The sequence below is a fragment of the Silene latifolia genome, chromosome 4, assembly GCF_048544455.1.
Source record: "Silene latifolia isolate original U9 population chromosome 4, ASM4854445v1, whole genome shotgun sequence".
In the NCBI taxonomy this organism is placed as follows: Eukaryota; Viridiplantae; Streptophyta; class Magnoliopsida; order Caryophyllales; family Caryophyllaceae; genus Silene; species Silene latifolia.
In genome coordinates, this window is record NC_133529.1 from 87,986,672 (window position 1) to 88,007,593 (window position 20,922).

The following is a 20,922-nucleotide window of genomic DNA, read 5'->3' on the forward strand; positions in this document are numbered from 1 at the left end:
AGGTCGTGGCTCTTCATCCCTTTCTCATTTGCTCATGCTAATGTGAGGGTGATGATAACCCAAACGGTTTCCGGGACCGTCCTATCCTTAGCCCGGTTTTAGGTATATTTTTATGTTAATTTTGGGATCATTTTCAAAGGTCTTAATTTTCCTTACAATTGTTGTCGTTTTTGCTGCGTTTTTCGGCCTATTTTGGGCTGATTAAGGACCACACTCTCGTTTTACTTCAAAATGGTATCAGAGCTACGACTCTTGCATTTTCTTAAACCATGACGATCTTGGGAAATGGTGGTCCTTGGTGTTCTATGGTGTGACCTCTCAAATCTGGGCGCGGCTTGATTTGTGAGTGTTGGCTTTGGTTCAAGCACTTGTGTGATGCTTGAATCGAGATGGCTAACAAGAGGATTCTATGTCTTTGCTAAGTGCTTGACTAGAATGGGCTCATGTTGTCTCCCTCTTTAACATCTATACTACATTTTTCTGAAATTGTATTTGTTTTTGAAATCGTCTTTTGTTATACCATGTTTTTAACCGCGAAAGTTTGAGGACAAACTTTTCTCAACAAAGGGAGTTTGAAGCAAATGTGGCAACCGAGATTTTTGAGCCAAAACAGCCGGTTTCCAAGGAGAAAAGATGAGCACAAATTGCAAAGATTCCATTGGAAAGCGACATCAAATGGTCCCCTTTTTGTACAAACAAAATGCCAAGCAAGGAAGGAACTTTAAGCATCAATATGGCAGCCCTTTGTCACGGTTTTTAACAGTCCAATGAGCTGTCCATTTAGCCTTGTTCTTTGTATTTTGTCAACTTTGTATCTTTTGTTTTGTTCCTCTTTAATTTGTAGCCTTTAGATTAAGTCTTAGATGGATGGCTAGGATTTAGTTGTTTCTCTTTAATTTATGGCCTTAGGATTTAATGTTAGATGTATGGCCAAGATGCAACTTAAGCCTCTATTTAAAGAGCTTTTATCCCATTGTAAAAATCAGATTTGAAGATTATGAAAATGAATTTAAGAGGTTTTTGAAAAACCCTTGTTTAGTTCTTTGCTTAGTGCTAGAACAAACTCCTTTGCTTAGTGCTTGGAGATGACTCTTTCCATTTGCTTAGTGCTTTAGAAGAGTATTATCCTAGGCTTAAACATGCTTTGTGATCTTGTTTAAGTCATATCTTTCATTTTATGTTTCAAATAAAACCTCACAAAACAACCCAAACCGAAAACAATACAAATACACAAAAACAGCCTGTCTCAACGAAGTTTATACAGTCCGTACGACTGTTCGATTTGACATTTTGTTCCTGTTTTGTGTCGTATGTTGGGTTTGTTGTTTTTAGGTCGTGGCTCTTCATCCCTTTCTCATTTGCTCATGCTAATGTGAGGGTGATGATAACCAAATAAGAGTTAAAGGACCGTCCTATCCCTAGCCCGGTTTTAGGTCTATTTTTATGTTAATTTTGGGATCATTTTCAAAGGTCTTAAATTTCCTTGCAATTGTTGTCGTTTTTGCTGCGTTTTTCGGCCTATTTTGGGCTGATTAAGGACCACACTCTCGTTTTACTTCAGGGGTTGACTACTACTCCGTGGAGGAAGCCAATGAGATTATAGAGAGGCTTGCCGCAAGCACAAGGAGCTATGAGATAGGAAGCCGGGGGTCAAAGAATCTCAACGCAATTGAAACACCCTCCTCCTCCTCCAATCAAAAGCTTGAGAAGAGTGTTGATGATCTCACCAAATTGGTAGCTCACTTGATGGGGAACAATCAAAGTGTGGGGGAAGAACGTTTTTTTTATGTGTGGGGAGAAGATTTTTGCAACCGAATCATGGAGAGATTACTCAAGAAGTACGGGGTCATACATAAGGTATCCACCACTTACCACCCCCAAACAAATGGGCAAGCGGAGGTATCCAATCGGGAAATCAAAGGGATCCTAGAGAAAACGGTGAACCCCGATAGAAAGGATTTGAGTCAACGGTTGAACGATGCTCTTTGGGCGTATCACACCGCTTATAAGACCCCAATTAGTATGTCCTCGTATCGAATCATCTATTTCAAGGCATGCCACCTCCCCTTGGAAGTAGAGCATAAAGCCTATTGGGCAATCAAATCTTTCAATCAAAGCCTTGATGACGCGGGGCTTCATAGGAAGCTACAACTTCAAAAGATAGAGGAAATCCGTCTTGATTCTTACGACAATGCCGCCATATACAAGGAAAAAGCAAGAATATGGCATGACCGAATGCTTAGTCGTAAGGAGTTCAAGGAAGGTAACAAAGTCCCTGTTTTCCAAAATCGACTCAAATTGTTCGTGTAATACCCCGTAATTTAATAATAATATATGAGAATTATTTATGTAATTTAAATAATTGATCAATGGCATTTCTAATAATAATTACAAATAAGACATTAATTAAATAATAAAGTAAGTAAGCGAGCCGGGAATTGGACTTAGAGCCAGTTAAGCTTTGGGCCGTGTGATAAGGATTAATGGGCTGATTATGTTAGGCCTAGTATGAGTAGTAGTCGGGATTTGAAGCTGGATTTAATAATAAAATAATAAGTATAATAATAATATGGTAATTCCTAATAATAATCGGAATAAGGCAATAGTTTCCTAATTGGCCTCATATACTCTCTAATTCTAGACTATAAATACCATGATATCTGAAACATAATTCACAAAGAAAGAAAGAAGAAGAAGATTTAAGAGACGGAAGGAGCAATTAGCGATAAAAGGTAAAAGATCGTCGTAATTTATGTTTATATCGTCTTAATATATTAAGTTAACGTTTATACACCGTATGCACCACCGTGAACAGTGCCGATGACCTTAGTAATTGACCTTGACCGTCGTGACTCTAGTAAGACTGACCTTGACCACTGTTGACCACCATGGGTGGCGGTTTGGGCGTCTAAAGGAGGGATGTCGTGAGCCTTTAAGACGGAGCTTGTGCCGTGTGTAGTTGTCGTACGGTTGTGGGACTTGGGTGGTTGGTTAGGTCGATAGTAGCCGGTCCTATTGGTGGTGTTGAGGTGGTGAGCCGTGGTGGTTGGTACGGTGGATGTCGAGATAGTGGTTGTTTGTGAGTGTTTGTGTGGTAAAAGAGTCGTGGGTGTCTTGGCTTGCCTCGTGTGGGACCAACCTAGGGTGGCTAGGGTTCAGGTGAGGTTGTCGGTATCTGGGTAGGTGTTAGGGTGGAGAAAGGCGGTTGCTTGGCGGTTGTGGTGGCTAGAAACACGTGAAATAAGGGATTGGGGCTGGGTTGTTGCTGTCGGGTCTGGTGGGCTGTTGTGTTTAGGTCGTGGGGTGTTCTGGGTTGTTGTGGTAGGGTGGTGAGTGTGTAAGTGGTGTTGTTTGTGTCGGGTTTTGAAGGGGGCTGTTAGGGCGGCTGTTTGTGGGTAGCTGGTGGTTTAGGGTTGCTGGTGGTGCTGGGTATGGTGGGGGGTGATGGTGACCTGTAGTGGTGGTGGTGGTGGTCGTAGATAGGGGTTTGAACGTGGAGTTTGTGTATGTCGGGTTTTCGGTAATTGGTTATGCTTGTGGTTGTTGTTGCTAGGGCGTGAGTTTGCAAGTTGTAGGAGATGGTTGGGCTGGTGGTTGGAGGTCATCGGGGGTCGTGGCAGTGGATGCACGTGGTGGGCGAGGGTGACAGTCTTGGTGGTCGTGGTTGGGTGTGTTTAAATGGGTGTTTGGGGAAGGTGTTGGACACGGGAATTTGTGTAGGTTTGGTGGTGTTTTCACAGGTTAAATGGGTATTTGGTTTTATTTTTTTTAAGGACGGGTTAACTCGGGTTTTAATAAGTAATCGGGTCTTGACTTTAATAAACGGGTTTTCGTATTATAATTAAAACGGGATTAATTATACGAGATTATAATTAACGTAATTAATTAATTAATTTATAATTGATAGAATTTAAATAAAGTAAATAATTAGTAATTGTAAATATTATTATACATGTTAGGTAACGGACTATGAAGGATTTATAATCGGATTCGTCTGCTTTATTATTTGGATCGCTTTGAGCTGCTTAATTGGATTTGGTTGCCAGGTAGGGATAAATCCTACTCAACTCTTGTTCGTTAATGTTGGTATAATGGATGATTTATATTAAAGTGGAATTGATCATATGTGAATTGTTTATACATTATATTATTATAATTGTTGGAAGGGAGAATGATATTGCATTGTGTTGGTTGATATTATCGTATTTGTTGGAAGGGAGAATTATATATATTGCATTGTGTTGGTTGTTATTAATAATTGTGATTAGGTGAATTAATTATTATCGTTGATGTGATTGTGGAAATTGTGATAAGCTGTGCTACAGTCAGATATACGTTGTTGAGGGAGTTTGTACTCTGGGGTGATGGTAATATGTACGTGTGAGGGAGGGGTACTATTACATAATGGCGGTACATTGTTAAGGGAGGGGTACCAAGTAATGTGAGCACATTGTTAAGGGAGGTGTGCTAAGTTATGAGAAGGAGCACGTTGTTAAGGGAGTAGAGCAATGTGAATTGAATTGAATTGGATTGCCTATCGTATGTTCTTGTTGTTAGTGTTTATTCATACTCAACCTCGTGGTTGTTCGTGTATTCGTGAGAACATGTGATGAACCATAATGGGGAGCAGATTTGACAGGTATAAAAGATTAGCTGACTTGGGAGCTTGTGGGAATGCGTAAGGACTTGGCCAGTCTACCTAGAAGTCTAGACCACATAGATTATTTAAATCACCTTATTTATTTCCGTTGCGAGTTGTACTTTAATTTATATTAAGTTTAGTTTGGATAATTTGTAATAAACATGTAATCACTAAATTTTATTTAAAGTACTTTGGTTGGTTGTACTTTGTTATTCACAACCTCGGAAAACCGAGATGGTAACACTCTCATTACTTGGGATGTCTAGCTAAAGGCTCCTGAATAAATGGGGGTGTTACAGTTCGCCGATAAATTAAGATCAAGATGGTTTGGTCCATACATCGTGAGGAAGGTCCACTCTCATGGAGCGGTTGAAGTTGAAAATCCAAGCTCGGGGAAGATGATAAAGGTAAATGGACAACGGCTCAAAGCTTATCATGATGGGATGGAAATGCAAATGGTAGAAGAGATCACTTTGGAAGACCCCATTTATCAAGAATGATGAAATGAAGCACTAAGTCGAGCCATCGACGTTAAAAATACGGCAACAATTGTAAATACACTCTCTTTAGTGTAGAATTTACCGCTTTCATAGCTAGAAATTACATTCATGTCATTTAATTCCTTGTCATTTATCGCATTGTTAACATCAATTGCATCAAATTCTTTGAAGTTACTAATGCTCTTGTGCAGGTTTGGTAGAAGAGTTTTGCATGGGAAAACGTGATAGAAAAAGGCATACAGAAATTTGTGGAGTATGAAGGACAACTCAAGTGTGGGGGAAGAACATTTTTTTCAAGAAAAACGAGCATCAATATCAATATCAAAATTGAGAAGCAACCGGCAGTCTAACACGCAGCCTGCGTCATCTAACGCAGCCTGCGTCGTATGACACAGGCCTGCGTCATCCAGCATTGCTCTCAGATTTGCGTATGTTCGTGTCTTAAACACAAACACCCCCAACCCTTCTTTTGCATAATTTCCGAAGAACTCTACCACACTCCATTAAACCCCCATCTCAAACACCCCAAACATTCATCAAATCTCCACAAATCATCACTACTAATCACCCTCCCTTTTCACAAATTCATCAAATTTGCAATTTCCACCACAAACTACCACCCCACAACCGTTTTGACAGATTTTGCCCCAAATTTATCAAGAACCCTAATTCGAGAATCATCAGATTCAAGTTTCAAACGGGATTTAAAGATTCAAGGAGAGTTTTGCAAGGATTATACAATAACTAGTGACAAGCTTTGTGTGGAATCGGGAAGGTATAATCATATTCTCTCATCTTAATTTTTACACATTTGTTTTGTCTCGAAATTAAGAGTCTTTTAGACTCATTATTTCGTTTCTGCTCTTGTTGTTGAATTGTTACCATTGTTGTGGCAAAAATATTTCTGGGTGAGGTAGAGGAAATCATCAAACACAAGTTACATAGTTGTTGCTAAGTAGTGCACTCCAAGTGTTTGTTGATTTGCCTCATAGAGTGAAAAATTCTTTTGAGTGGTATTTATTGTGTTAATTCTCTTAATCAAGGTCTAGGACGGCTCCCAAGTTGTTTAGAGGGAAGGTAAGGCTAAGAGGCAAGCGGTTGAGGAGGTTGATTCGGATGTAGAGGAAGTGTTCATGGGACATGAGGGCATGATCGCCGCTCAACTAAAAATTTGGAACAAGTTCTTTGCACCGAAACCTTAAAATGTTGTCACTACAAAATTCCTATGCCCGACTACATTGAAAAAACTTGGCCATTACGACACCACTTTCTCATTACTTGCTAAAGTGGGGCTAGAGGCCTACCTTCGTGAGGATACTTGGGATAGCACTTACCGCTCATACACATTTGAATTCCTCACAACCTTGACCGAGCTTGATGTAGATGACGATGCCGACCGTGCCTATAAGTTTTGTAACACCCCCATTTATTTAAGAGCCTTTAGCAAGACATTCCTAAATAAATAAAGGTGTCACCTTCTCAGTTGCCTGAGGTAGTAAGTATAAAAGACAAATAATACAAAAATACTTTAAGACGATATATAATTATTAAAGTGCCTCAAGAAGGTTTATTACAAACATCCAACTTGAGAAATAAATATTATTAAGTACTTCCAACAACTATAGAGGAATTAAATAAATAGTGTCTGAATACTAATTAAGGCGATCTCTAGACTCAAGTGATCTCGTCCCAAAGCTCCCCTCTAAGCATCCAGCACTTCTCACAAGCTAACCTGAAATCAATATGCTCCCCATTATGGTTCATCACAGGTGTTCACGAATACACAGTCAACCACGAGGTTGAGTAGGATAACCAAACAATAATAACAATAATGGTAATACGTTAGCCTGCAACACAATCAACGATCCAAACCGAGACTGTCGTGCTCATACACACACGGCACACACACACGGCATACACACATTGCTTGACCGCGCTACACACACGCACCATACGGTGAATTCCAATCCGACATCACACGGTGTACTGCTCAGGTCCATGGCCCACTCCTTACGCCATCATGCCTGTCTGACCATCATACGTACAGGACCACGACACTTACACATCCCTGTGCCTGACCGGCCAAATAATCTCAATAGCAATATCAATCTCAATGCCAATCTCTTTCATAACCAATCAACAACTGAAAATCAACCAACAAGATAATAATATGATCATAAGACAACAATGATAATAATATGCTCAAGACAATAATTACAACGATGTGCTCAAGACAACAACTTCAACAATAATCCATCTTTCAACAATTCTCCTATTACCAATATAGTAAAGTTGAGTAGTTAACCTACCTCTTAGCAAATCTTCTCGATTAAGCAATTAATCAAAAAGCCTCTTCAATAAATTCACCACCTAAAAAATATTGAATTATGAATAATTATTGACTAATCTTATTAATAAATTTAAGATGTAAACTACCCAAAACAAATCCCGCAAAACGCCACAAACAATCCCTCAATCACACGGCCAACCCGCCGCCACGGCTCGGTCAACGGTCACGGTCAACGGCCATAATACGGGTCAAGGTCAAACGTAAACAATTGATATTAGATGATTATATATCTTACCACAATTAATTATCGCAAAGTGAAAAGCTTCGTCTTAAAGTTGTCTCACAAAAGCTCTCCTCACAATTGTATTTGAGTTTTAGAAGAAGAATAATTATAATTGTGAGGCATATGGTTGGTATTTATTTAAGTTGGTAGGAGAAGTAGGAAGGTTATAGGAAAGTCCTTTTTATAATAAAATAATAAAAATATCTTAAAGCATAGGTAACACCAAAACCAAATACCACCTTCCTTCCTTGGTCCCACCGTGGCCCCACACGGCTCCTCACACACGGTCCAACCCGTGGTCCCCACTCTGTCTTATTTGCTTATTTTATTTTACTTCTTTTCTTTTACGACTACAACTAATTATTTATTATTCCACTTAATATTTATTCATCTTATTATTTATTTACGACTGCTCACATAAATATAAATATAAACTATTAAATAAAATACGGAGTATTACAGTCTTCCCACCTTAAAAAGAACTTGTCCCGAAGTTCACCGCTCCTTACTACTCAACCAACCAAACAATTTATGAACGAATACAGATTTAGATAAATTACTAATACAAATGATCACAAATTAACGTGGTGTTATATCCTTCCTATGTAAAATAAAGAGTTACGTCCTCGTAACTAACATACCTTATACAAACAAATGAGGATACTTCTGTTTTATCTCGTCTTCGACCTCCCATGTAGCTTCATCCACATTATGATTAGACCATAAAACTTTCATCAAAACGACCTCACTATTTCTAGTTTTCCGCACCTTTCTGTCTAAAATCTCCTTAGCCACCTCCTCATAAGACAAATTCTCATCTAACTCGACTGTCTCAACTTCTAACACATGAGTAGGATCACTCACATACTTCCTTAATTGTGAAACATGAAAAATATTATGAACTCTTGCCAAAGCTGGTGGAAGTGCAAGACGATATGCCACTTCACCAATTCTATCTAAAATCTCATAAGGTCCAATGTACTTTTGACTCAACTTTCCTCTCTTACCAAACCTCATCACCCCCTTCATTGGTGATACTTTTAACAATACCTTGTCTCCTACGGCAAACTCAATCTCACTCCTCTTCAGGTCTGCATAACTCTTTTGTCGATCTTGTGCAGCTCTCATCTTTTCTCTAATCACATGCACTTGCTCAATCATCTGCTGAATCAATTCAGGACCCAATGTCACGGCTTCAGTGACATCGTCCCAACAAACTGGACTCCTACACTTCCTCCCATACAAAGCTTCAAATGGTGCCATACCAATATAGCATGATAACTATTGTTATAAGAAAATTCTATTAAATCCAACCTCTCTTCCCATGATCCTCCAAATTCAAAAATACAAGCCCTCAACATGTCCATTAAGGTCTGAATAGTTCTCTCTGTCTATCCATCAGTAGCTGGATGAAATGCAGTGCTCATTTTCAAAGTCGTACCCATACACTCCTGCAATTCTTGCCAAAACTTAGAGATAAACCTCGAATCACGATCAGAAACAATATCTTTAGGAATTCCGTGTAACCTCACGATATTCTTAACATATGCTCTAGCTAACTCAGCCTTACTCCAAGAATTCTTCATTAGAATAAAGTGCCCTGTCTTAGTCAAACGATCTACTATCACCCAAATCATATTATTGCCCTTCTGAGTACGAGGTAAACCAACAATAAAATCCATAGAAATACTCTCCCACTTCTATTCAGGCACATCCAAAGATTGTACTTTCCCTTGTGGTCTCTTATGCTCACTTTTCACCCTTTGGCAAACCAAACATCTTGAAACAAACTCAGCAACTTCCTTTTTCATTCCTGGCCACCAAGACGTTTTCTTCAAATCCTTATACAGCTTATCTCCTCCAGGATGCACAAAATATGGTGTAGAGTGTGCTTCAGACAAAATCTTTCTTTTCAATTCCTCGTCATCAGGTACACACCACCTTCTATCGAATCTCAAACCACCCACTATCCCTACAACAAATCGTGACGGCACGCCCTCCTCTATGGCCGCACGCCACTTTTCCAACTTCGGATCTCCTTTCTGCTTCTCTCGGATTTCCACATACAGTTCTGGTTCAACCGTCAAATCTCCAACTGAATCCCCTTTCCTTATTACACAAATTTCCATTTCTCTTAATTCATCTTACAACTTAACCCGCGACATAGCTAAACATAAGGCATGAACCGACTTCCTACTCAAGGCATCTGCTACTACATTATCCTTTCTCTCATGGTAAACTATCTCCATATCATAATCTCCAATCAATTCTATCCACCTCCTTTGTCTCATATTAAGCTCCTTCTGAGTGTAAATATACTTAAGGCTCTTATGATCAGAAAATACCTTAAAAGTAGCTCCATATAAATAATGCCTCCACAACTTAAGAGTAAACACGACCGCCCCTAGCTCCAGATCGTGCGTTGGATAATTCTCTTCATACGATCTCAACTGTCTTGAAGCATAGGCGATTACTTTCCCTCTTTGCATTAGCGCACATCCCAAACCGTTTTTCGAAGCATCGGTATACACCTCGAAATCCTCACTCCCTTCTGGTAAAGCTAATATAGGTGTTGTGGTCAAACGCTCCTTCAAGGTTAGAAAAGTCATTTCATAACTCTCATCCCACTTAAACCTATTCTCCTTTCTCATCAACGCAGTCAAAGGCTTAGCTAACTTAGAGAAATCCTTCACAAACCTCCTGTAGTAGCCAGCTAATCCAAGAAAACTTCGCACATCCGCCACGTTCTTTGGTTTCTCCCAATTAGACACTGCTTCGATCTTCCCTGGATCAACCGACACTCCCTCCTTTGAAACTACGTGTCCCAAAAATGCTACTTTATCCAACCAAAACTCACACTTACTCAACTTAGCATATAAATCATTCTCCCTCAAGGTTTGCAAAACAATTCTTAAATGCTTCTCATGCTCCTCCTTGTTATTAGAGTACACCAATATGTCATCAATAAAGACTACTACAAACTAATCAAGGTAAGGACTAAACACTCTATTCATCAAATCCATAAATACTGCAAGTGCATTAGTCAAACCAAAAGGCATAACTACAACCTCGTAATGCCCATACCTAGTCCTAAAGGTAGTTTTAGGTACATCCTCCTCCTTAACTCTCAACTGATGGTATCCCGACCTTAAGTTAATCTTAGAGAAAGCTCCAGCTCCACTCGACTGATCAAATAAATCGTCAATTCTGGGCAAAGGATATCTATTCTTAATTGTCACATTATTCAGCTCTCTATAATCTATGCACAATCTCAAACTCCCATCCTTCTTCTTAACAAATAAAACTGGCGCTCCCCAGGGTGACACACTTGGTCTTATATAACCCTTTTCTAGCAATTCCTCCAACTGCTTCTTCAACTCCTCTAACTCCTTAGGTCCCATTCTGTAAGGTGCTTAAGAAATAGGTCCAGTCCCTGGTTTAAGCTCAATATTAAAGTCCACATCTCTCTTCGGAGGTAAACCTGGAATTTCTTCTGGAAACACATCCTGAAACTCACTCACCACTGGAATTTCATCCGCGCCTTTTACCGCCTTATGCGTGTCCCACACGTGGCACAAAATCAACTCTCCTCCCTTCCTCAAACAAGACTTCAAGGTAACTGTTGATATAAGTCTCACCTTGGGTTACCACAAATCCCCCTATAGGACACTCTTACCCCTTTTGGTCCTTTCAAAGATACTTTCTTTTGATAACAATCTATAAAAGCTCTATTTCTACTCAACCAATCCATTCCCAAAATAATCTCAAAACCTCCTAACGGAAATTCTATTAAATCCATAGGAAATAAAACTTCACCTATAAGGATATTCATATTCCTAAAAATTTTGGTGCATATTATCGATTCCCTAGAAGGTATTGTTACTTTATCTTTAATTACTACTGGGTCATCGAATCCCACCACTTTAGCATGGTCACTAGATATAAATGAATGGGTTGCTCCAGAATCAAATAAAACATAAGATGGCTTAGAGTTGGTTAGAAAAGTACCAGAAACCACATGAGGATCTCCCTCAGCTGCCTCTTTTCCGATCATAAACGACTTGCCACTGTTCTTCACACCACCCTGCACCGTAGATGTCGACGCCACTCCTTGCTTCCCGGTGCCATTCTGGTTCTCTCCATTTCCGTTGCCTTGGCTATTGTTAACGCGATTCTGAAAGTTATTGCTATTGTTATAGCTTCTTTGATTATTCCACAATCCATTAAAACGATTGCTTCCATAGCTAGGCGCTGGTGTTTTAAATCCATTAAATGTTCCACTACCAAATCCTCCATTCATATTATTCATGCTATTCCTTCTCGCAGTAATCCTACACTCTACAATCTTGTAACCAAACTTTCCGCATCCATAGCACTGTGGTCTCTTCGTACCACTCGCGCCGCTTGTCATCCTACCACGCCGAAACCGCCTCCACTCACGGCTCCACCGGAAGAAAACAAACAGTGTTGATTGAAATTCTACTTCTTGTTTCCTCCAGTCCCTTCACTTGTAGCCTCAACCTTTCTCTTTCTACCCTTGTCTTTATTTTCCTCCTTCACCATGTCGGCAATTCTCTTAGCATGTCCCGCTCTTTGGTATATTTTCTCTACGGTACTTGGTTCTCCAGCTGCCAACCTCTTCTTGATACGCATAGTTGAACCCTTCTCAAACCTTAAAGCCAACACCTCCTCTCCATAATTCAAATCCGACACATACTCAGCTAACTCTATGAATCTGTTATGATAATCTTCTTTGGTCATCTCCTCTGTCCTTTTGAATGAATCAAACTCCGACCTCATCTTACTCCTAACGTGTTCAGGTACAAACGTGCCTCTCAAGGTATCCTTAAATCCTTTCCATGAGACAAATGGTTCATCACTCTCCTTCCATGCCTCTCTAATCCCTGCCTTATTGCGGTTCCACCATAACCCAGCCTTTTCCTTCAAGTAGTGAGCAGCTTGATCTACTTGCAATTCCTCAGGACAGTTCAAGACTTCGAAAAAATTGTCAAACTCCCTACACCAATCTCCCAGCAATGACGGTTCACCAAGTCCATCATACTTCATTGGGTTATGACGAGAAATAGCAGCACTCATCTTGGCAGGATCCTTTGTCGTAGTCTTTGATTGTAAAGCAGCAGTCAGCGCATCATTGGTTGCAATGAGCCTATCGATCTCTTCCTGAGTCATAGTTGTGGATGCAGCTTTCTTGGGTGCCATTTGGGTTCTAATAAGATAAAATAAGAAACATAAGTTTCCTTTCTAAGAAGTTTTGGGTATTAGGTAGAAGATAAAATTTCCTGCATACAAAAGAATGTGTGATTGATCGAGCTGGCCTTGCCCGACCAACCACGACATCACGGCATACACGGCCTCACTACCTTCTTTATCTCCTTTCACAATTATTTTTGATACATGTTTAGTCTTTAATTCTCGCGATCTCATAATTCTATGTCTACATGCTCAGGGCAATACATTCCGCATATCTCTAGACATAAAATTTACTAAACATGTAATTCACATATATACAATCAATTCATGTGAAGATGCAATAATCTATTATTCATATTTCTCCATCTCATGCCATTTATGATATTTCAAGAAAGTTTCCATGTGTAATCATGCTGTGAATTAGAACACGCTCAAAATAAATTTCAATCATCATACTGCCATTACATAGGCCACACACCTATTATCTCTATCCGTCTCAAAATTTCTTAGCTTTTGTTCTCCTCCTGCAAATAAAATTAGTACTTCTCGCAACTTCAGGATACAATTAGACCCTTAAGGTAAAGCATCCACGCTAACTACCCTTCTCTCTCTCTTTATCCTTCCTCGAGGTGACCGGCTCAAAACTGAAAAGGGCCAGTTCAAGGACGTCTCCCTAACCTAGAAAATGGGCTCCTAAACAGTTTCTACCCCAGGTTCATTTTATTAGACTCATCCTAAGTTCATTAAATTCATTTGTTTAGGCCTTAGGATTGTTCGCTCTGATACCACTTTGTAACACCCTCATTTATTTAAGAGCCTTTAGCAAGACATTCCCAAATAAATAAAGGTGTCACCATCTCAGTTGCCTGAGGTAGTAAGTATAAAAGACAAACAATACAAAAGTACTTTAAGATGATATATTATTATTAAAGTGCCTCAAGAAGGTTTATTACAAACATCCAACTTGAGAAATAAATATTATTAAGTACTTCCAACAACTATAGAGGAATTAAATAAATAGTGTCTGAATACTAATTAAGGCGATCTCTAGACTCAAGTGATCTCGTCCCAAAGCTCCCCTCTAAGCATCCAGCACTTCTCACAAGCTAACCTGAAATCAATCTGCTCCCCCATTATGGTTCATCACAGGTGTTCACGAATACACAGTCAACCACGAGGTTGAGTAGGATAACCAAACAACAATAACAATAATGGTAATACGTTAGCCTGCAACACAATCAACGATCCAAACCGAGACCGTCGTGCTCATACACACACGGCACACACACACGGCACATACACGGCTTGACCGTGCCACACACACACACACCATACGATGAATTCCAATCCGACACCACACGGTGTACTGCTGAGGTCCATGGCCCACTCCTCACGCCTCCATGCCTGTCCGACCATCATACGTTCAGGACCACGACACTTACACATCCACGTGCCTGACCGACCAAATAATCTCAATAGCAATATCAATCTCAATGCCAATCTCTTTCATAACCAATCAACAACAGAAAACCAACCAACAAGATAAAAATATGATAAGACAACAATCATAATAATATGCTCAAGACAACAATTACGACGATGTGCTCAAGACAACAATTGCAACAATAATCCATCTTTCAACAATTCTCCTATTACCAATATAGTAAAGTTGAGTAGTTAACCTACCTCTTAGCAAATCTTCTCAATTAAGTAATTAATCAAAAAGCCTCTTCAATAAATTCACCACCTAAACAATAATTGAATTATGTATAATTATTTACTAATCTTATTAATAAATTTAAGATATAAACTACCTAAAACAAATCCCGCAAAACGCCACAAACAATCCCACAATCACACGGCCAACCGACGGTGGTCAGTCAACCTGCAGGTCAACAGCCACCACGGCTCGGTCAACGGCCATAATACGGGTCAAGGTCAAACGTAAACAATTGATATTAGATGATTAAATATCTTACCACAATTAATTATCCCAAGGTAAAAAGCTCTGTCTTAAAGTTGTCTCACAAAAGCTCTCCTCACAATTGTATTTGAGTTTTAGAAGAAGAATAATTATAATTGTGAGGCATATGGTTGGTATTTATATAAGTTAGTAGGAGAAGTAGGAAGGTTCTAGAAAAGTCCTTTTTATAATAAAATAATAAAAATATCTTAAAGCATAGGTAACACCCAAACCAAATACCACCTTTCTTCCTTGGTTCCACCGTGGCCCCACACAGCTCCTCACACACGGTCCAACCCGTGGTCTCCACTCCGTCTTATTTGCTTAATTTATTTTACTTCTTTTCTTTTACGATTACAACTAATTATTTATTATTCCACTTAATATTTATTCATCTTATTATTTATTTACGACTACTCACATAAATATAAATATAAACTATGAAATAAAATACGGATTATTACAAGTTTAGACTCCATAAAAAATGGTACGAGTGCACCCTTTCACAAGTGAGGGATATCTTGATAATCACCAAAAACCCGGAACCAATTATGTCAAGAAAGCGCACCACCGAGGAATTTTGGAATGCACTAACGAATAACACCTCTACCACCAAGGATGACAAAATTTCCGCCCTCACAACCCCCCCCCCCCCTTCCGAGTAATAGCCTGTCTCATTATAACCCTTTTCACGGCCGTTGGGGAACCTACCAAGGTAAGTGAAGCGGTCAAGCTTTATTTGTGGACCATGCTCCTCGAGGGCGTGGGTATTCCGGATTGGGCTAAGTTGTTCATGGATTCATGCTTGCATCATAAATTGAGGCAATCGGGTGGGAACTGTTGGAGTATGTGTCCTCGACAATAATGCGATCATATGTTTAAATCTCATATTAAGAATACACAAGGGATTGTTAACATTTTATTGTCAACTGATCCACATTAATCAGTAATGATTGGCTGACTAGAGTTTGACATTACTGTCGTGTGACGGTGGTGATCAGTTGATCCCTTAAGGTCATACATCTAGGGTGACACTCTTAATTGATTAATTAATTAATTGTATAATGATACAAGTTAATTAATTCCTTAAATTGAACAAATTTTATTTATAAGAGAGAAGTTTTATATCTTACTGTAATGTGATTAAATAAGATTTAATTTAGTAATTTAAGTGTTATATTACTAAATTGATTGTTGTTTACGAAACAATTTGGGATAAGAATAAATGGTTAATTGTAATTACAAAATGTTGTAGATTAAATTAACATGACCCATTTTAAGTGCTTGTAATCAAGAATTACTAGTCAATTTGTTAAATGTAATTTATTAATTGAAAATTGATATTTAATTAGTTAAATATGCATTAAAACTAATTAGGACATGTAACATGTTACATGACCTACCAAATTACATTTTACAATTGACAAAGTTAAAATGGAGGTCTCCTAATATGAGGAAAACCGGTTGGACAAGGGTTAGTGGGTGATGATTTTTGTCATTAGTTTAATGCATGCTTAAGGACATAATGATGACAAATAAAGCATGCTTAATCTAGACCTATACCTAGCCCTTCTTGTGAAGACTAAAAGCAAAATTGAGAAGTGAATTTTGGCTCCCTATGTGTGGAAAAACCGTGCCCTTTACTACATGTGGGTGAAGGAGTTTTTCCTCATTATTCATTCTAATTTTCTCATGCAAAATATTTCTCTCTTCCTCTCTCATAAAATTGTTTTATGCATAACTTGTTCCTAAATCTCTAATATTAATCTATCTTACTAGAAGTAGTAAATCATAATATTAGTTATAATTTAAGGACTCATATTCTAGTTTCTAGTACAAAATTAGTATATGAATTAAGAGGGATTACCTTGGTACAATCCTTAGGAGAAGTTCCTACTATGGAGCTTGAAGATTTGGAGCACTCTTGGAAGATCATCCTATTATGGGTAGCTCAAGAATAAGACTAAGAAGGAGTCCTATCTTGTGACCTTGAAACCAAAATATCATATGGTAAGGAGACGATTTCTTCTTACTAATTTCGAAAGTTTTGCATGCATAAGATCCTTAAGTTTTTATGACTAAAACTTTATACTAAAATATGTGATATGTAAAATATGATTTTCAACAAGTGGTATCAGAGCAACACGGTTGTTGCTGTTGGAATATGTGTCCTCCGACAATAATGCGATCAAAATTGTCGATCATATTGATCACATGTTTAAATCTCATTTTAAGAATACGTAAGGAATGATTCATTTTATAGTCAACTGATCAACATTAATCGGTAACGATTGGCTTGCTAGAGTTTGACGTTATTGTCGTGGGACGGTGGTGGTCAGTTGATCCCTTAACGTCACACCTAAAGGATGATGCCCTTATCTGTAAAGTTGATTAATTGTATGACGATACAAGTTGATCAATTCCTTGAAATTGAACAATTCATTTGTGAGAGAGAATATTGATATCTTATTGTAATGGGATTAAATAAGATTTATTTTAGTAATTGAAATGTCGTGTTACTAAAATTGTTTATTGTTTGAGAAACAATAGAGATAAGAATGAATGGTTATTTATAATTATAAGATGTTGTGAATTATAATTAAATGACCCATTTTATTTATGTGATCAAGTATCACTAGTCAATTTGTTGTACGTAATTTAATTAATTCATGAAATAATATTTATGTGATAAATATGCATCAAATTAATTAATAACATGTATCATACTACATGTGACATATTGTGTGACAAGTGACAAATTGACAAAATAATATGGAGGTCCATTTTATCTCATTTGACCGAAATATTGGAGGTAGTATGGGTGAGTGGGTATTTTGTTTAATGGATAAATAAAACACTATGATTACCTATAATGTAGGGTAGTCTTACACCTACTTTACTTAATAAGAACAAAAGTAAAAGAAAAGACCATGCATTGGTCTCCATATACTCCCTCCACCGGTTTTGTGAGGATAGAAGAGAGAATTTTATTCTCTTAAAATTCACTTGTGTTCATACACATGCAAAAGTCACCCTCTCTCACATGCTCATCCTTTTCTTCATCAAAACATGAGATTTTTGATTCAAATTGTTCATAAAAGATTACTAAAATTATTAATGTAATATATGAGTGTTAGTAATCAATTTTAAGGTAAACTACTAAACTAATATCTAGCTAATATTATTTAGTGGGGATAAGAGATAATCTTGGGTGCAATCAAGAGGAGTGACTTCTATACTTGAGTTCTTTGGAGGATCATCCTAATATATGGAAAGATCAAGAACAAGTGAGGTAGGAGACTTCATTTGTGCCCATTAGGCCGAAATATTCATATGGTATGAAACGATTTTTCCTTACTCTTATTCTAGTTTCGCATGCATAAGATCTTTAAGTTTTTATGACTAAAACTTTAAACCAAAATATGTGATATTTAAAATATGATTTTACAACAAGTGGTATCAGAGCATTATGGTTGTTGCATGCAAGACCGGGTTAGTTTTTCCGAGTTAATTTAATTAACATATAAAACATGTTATTTAGGATTTATGAAGATAAATCATGAAATAATTTTGCATGTTAAAAGTTTCTGGTCCTAAGTGATTTTTAGGACATTTTGGTTTATTTATGGATTTTTATTGTTCATTTTATATATTATTGGCATTAAAATGTGATTTTTATGATAAAAATGTCATTTTGGACGAAAAATAGCTAAACTTCGAATTTTTCAGTGGTTTTTGAATATATTTTCACATATATTATCTTCTGATTGCCTGTAAATTTTTATGATAAAATGAGTAGTTATGCTCGAAATATGGATTTTTCAAGTTAAAATCGTATTTAAATGGGAAAATAGGTTAATATGAGTTATATTTCGAATCTGGTCATGGAAATTTAGTATGTTGTCACATGCAATGTTACACGATGTGTGTAAAATATTTGGCTATAATGAAGTCCTTATGCATGATTTATGAATTTTTGATGAAAAATCACATAAATAGTGACTTTAATTAGTAAAAATTATTAAAACATACTTGATGACTAAAGAAAAACGTCACATGTTGCATTTTATCATATATTTCAGATCTAAAAGTGAAAAGTTAATAAAAATAATTTTTCTCATATTTTTATGGTAATAATTGATAAATGGGATAAACCGCAACATTGTTTTTCTTGATAAATTTTCGAAATTTTTAACCTAAGTTTTGAACATTATGAGTGTTATGGTATTTTTCCAGAATGTTCATGAGTTTAAATTTCAAATTTTGAAATTATTTGAAATTTTTATGATTTAATTTGAAGTTTATGATATAATTTTGTATTTTTAGGTCCATTTATGAACAATATTAAGAAATCAAGGTTAATTATTATCAAAATATTAGTGGAGACTAATTTTTGAATCCTAAGATGGTTAGGGTAATTAACTTGTAAATAAATATGAATTTATGTAATTATTGTGTTTTTAAAAGGTTAAATCACGCAAATCCGTAAAAACCGATTAATATACGATATTGGCTCTTTAAAGGCGATTTAGCATAAAATTGGGCATGTTCATGCATATTATAATGCTGCATTTTATTTATGATTGTCATATTTTAATTTTATGTAATTTTTGAATTATGTAATTTTACTTAGTATGGCCTTAGTTTTAATTGATATTACCCGAAATGTATGGGAATATCGATTCGGTTGTAATTTATTGTGATCTCGTATCAACGTTTTGTAATTTAATAGATTTATTTTTATTTTTAATTACAAATGTATAATAGGAAATTATGTAATTTATTATGTAATTTATTTATTCCGGAGTACCTTGAAGACGGTGCCACTCAAGAAGGCGATCCATTAAAGAAAGTGTTGCCTTGAAGTGCGTGCCAAGACCGAAGTTAAAGGGACCAAAGGAGTTGGTTTCCGAATTTGTAATAGTTTATTAGATTTACTATTTTAGGAAGGCCATACTAGGATTTTATTTATGCTTTGCATTTTATTTATATGTTGCATGCATCGCTAAATCGCCATAACTAAAACATGCATTATCATTTTAAATCGAGTTTATCGACCGTGTCAATTACAATTATCGTAGTTCACCGCTTTAGTTCACTTAAAACGTGATAGATAATAAATTGACATGACCTCTCGCTAAAATAAACAATTGAGACTTAGCCTTACCAAAAAGTAGAAACCATGAGAACCTATTTCGCGAGGGAGTGCACTCGGCCACCCCGGGGTACAAACCTTGTTACGTAGGGGAAGTGGGTGATAAATGTCTATCCACTGAATTCATGTTGATGAGGGATGAATCGGCTACCCCGTGCCCAAGTTAATGTGAATTTGGATCATGGACACATTTATTTGAAATTTGGATTGAGCTCAACGGAAGTATTCGTGACCGTAGTCGCACGTGTTCCAGGCTATAGATAAATATTAGAGTAATTTTATCGACCGAGAGTTCTAATAGTAGAATCGATTAAAGAGTTAATCCACCGAGTTATATTGATGAGGGATGAATCGGCTACCCCGTGCCCAAGTTAATATGAATTTGGATCTCGGAATCATTTATCATAGTTGGGTAGAGGTCACTATGTAAATGCTTTACTTGTTATTTACAAGTATTAATAAAACGATAAATGTTAAGTTTTCCACTATTCCGTTATTATATTGTTCTATTTCTTTACCACAATTCATATACGATATCATTTCGATTTTTAATTCAAATCTCCTTTAAAACATCGTAACTAAAGACAAATTTGAATTTTCTTCTAAAAACCTCGTATTATCCATTGTAAGGATCTCTTGTGAAGAGTATAGATAAGAGTTATTCGTGATCAAAAGGGATTTTGATTCTTAACTAACATATCTACTTACAATAAATTGTTTCTCATATGCTTAATTGAGTTAAGTACCTTGAAACGTTAAATCATTTTGGTAACTAGATTTGTTGGAAATCAAAATTAACCAAAATACCGCAACCACTTCAATGAAAGTTTTAAGACTAAACGATTGAATTGAAGAGTAGTCTTCATAAGATTTAAACT

General features: G+C 37.0%; 1 protein-coding gene across 1 annotated transcript; it reads right to left on the bottom strand.

Annotated features, from left to right (window-relative positions):
- Positions 1-8,357: 8,357 nt before the first annotated feature.
- On the bottom strand, positions 8,358-8,843 carry LOC141651727 (uncharacterized). The gene has a single exon (XM_074459428.1). It carries the CDS (start codon positions 8,841-8,843, stop codon positions 8,358-8,360), a length of 486 nt encoding a protein of 161 aa, XP_074315529.1.
- Between the last annotated feature and the right edge of the window lie 12,079 nt (positions 8,844-20,922).

Bases quoted from the DNA above. Each gene is read 5' to 3' on its own strand.
- LOC141651727 (XM_074459428.1), bottom strand. From the start codon at position 8,843: ATGAGAGCTGCACAAGATCGACAAAAGAGTTATGCAGACCTGAAGAGG.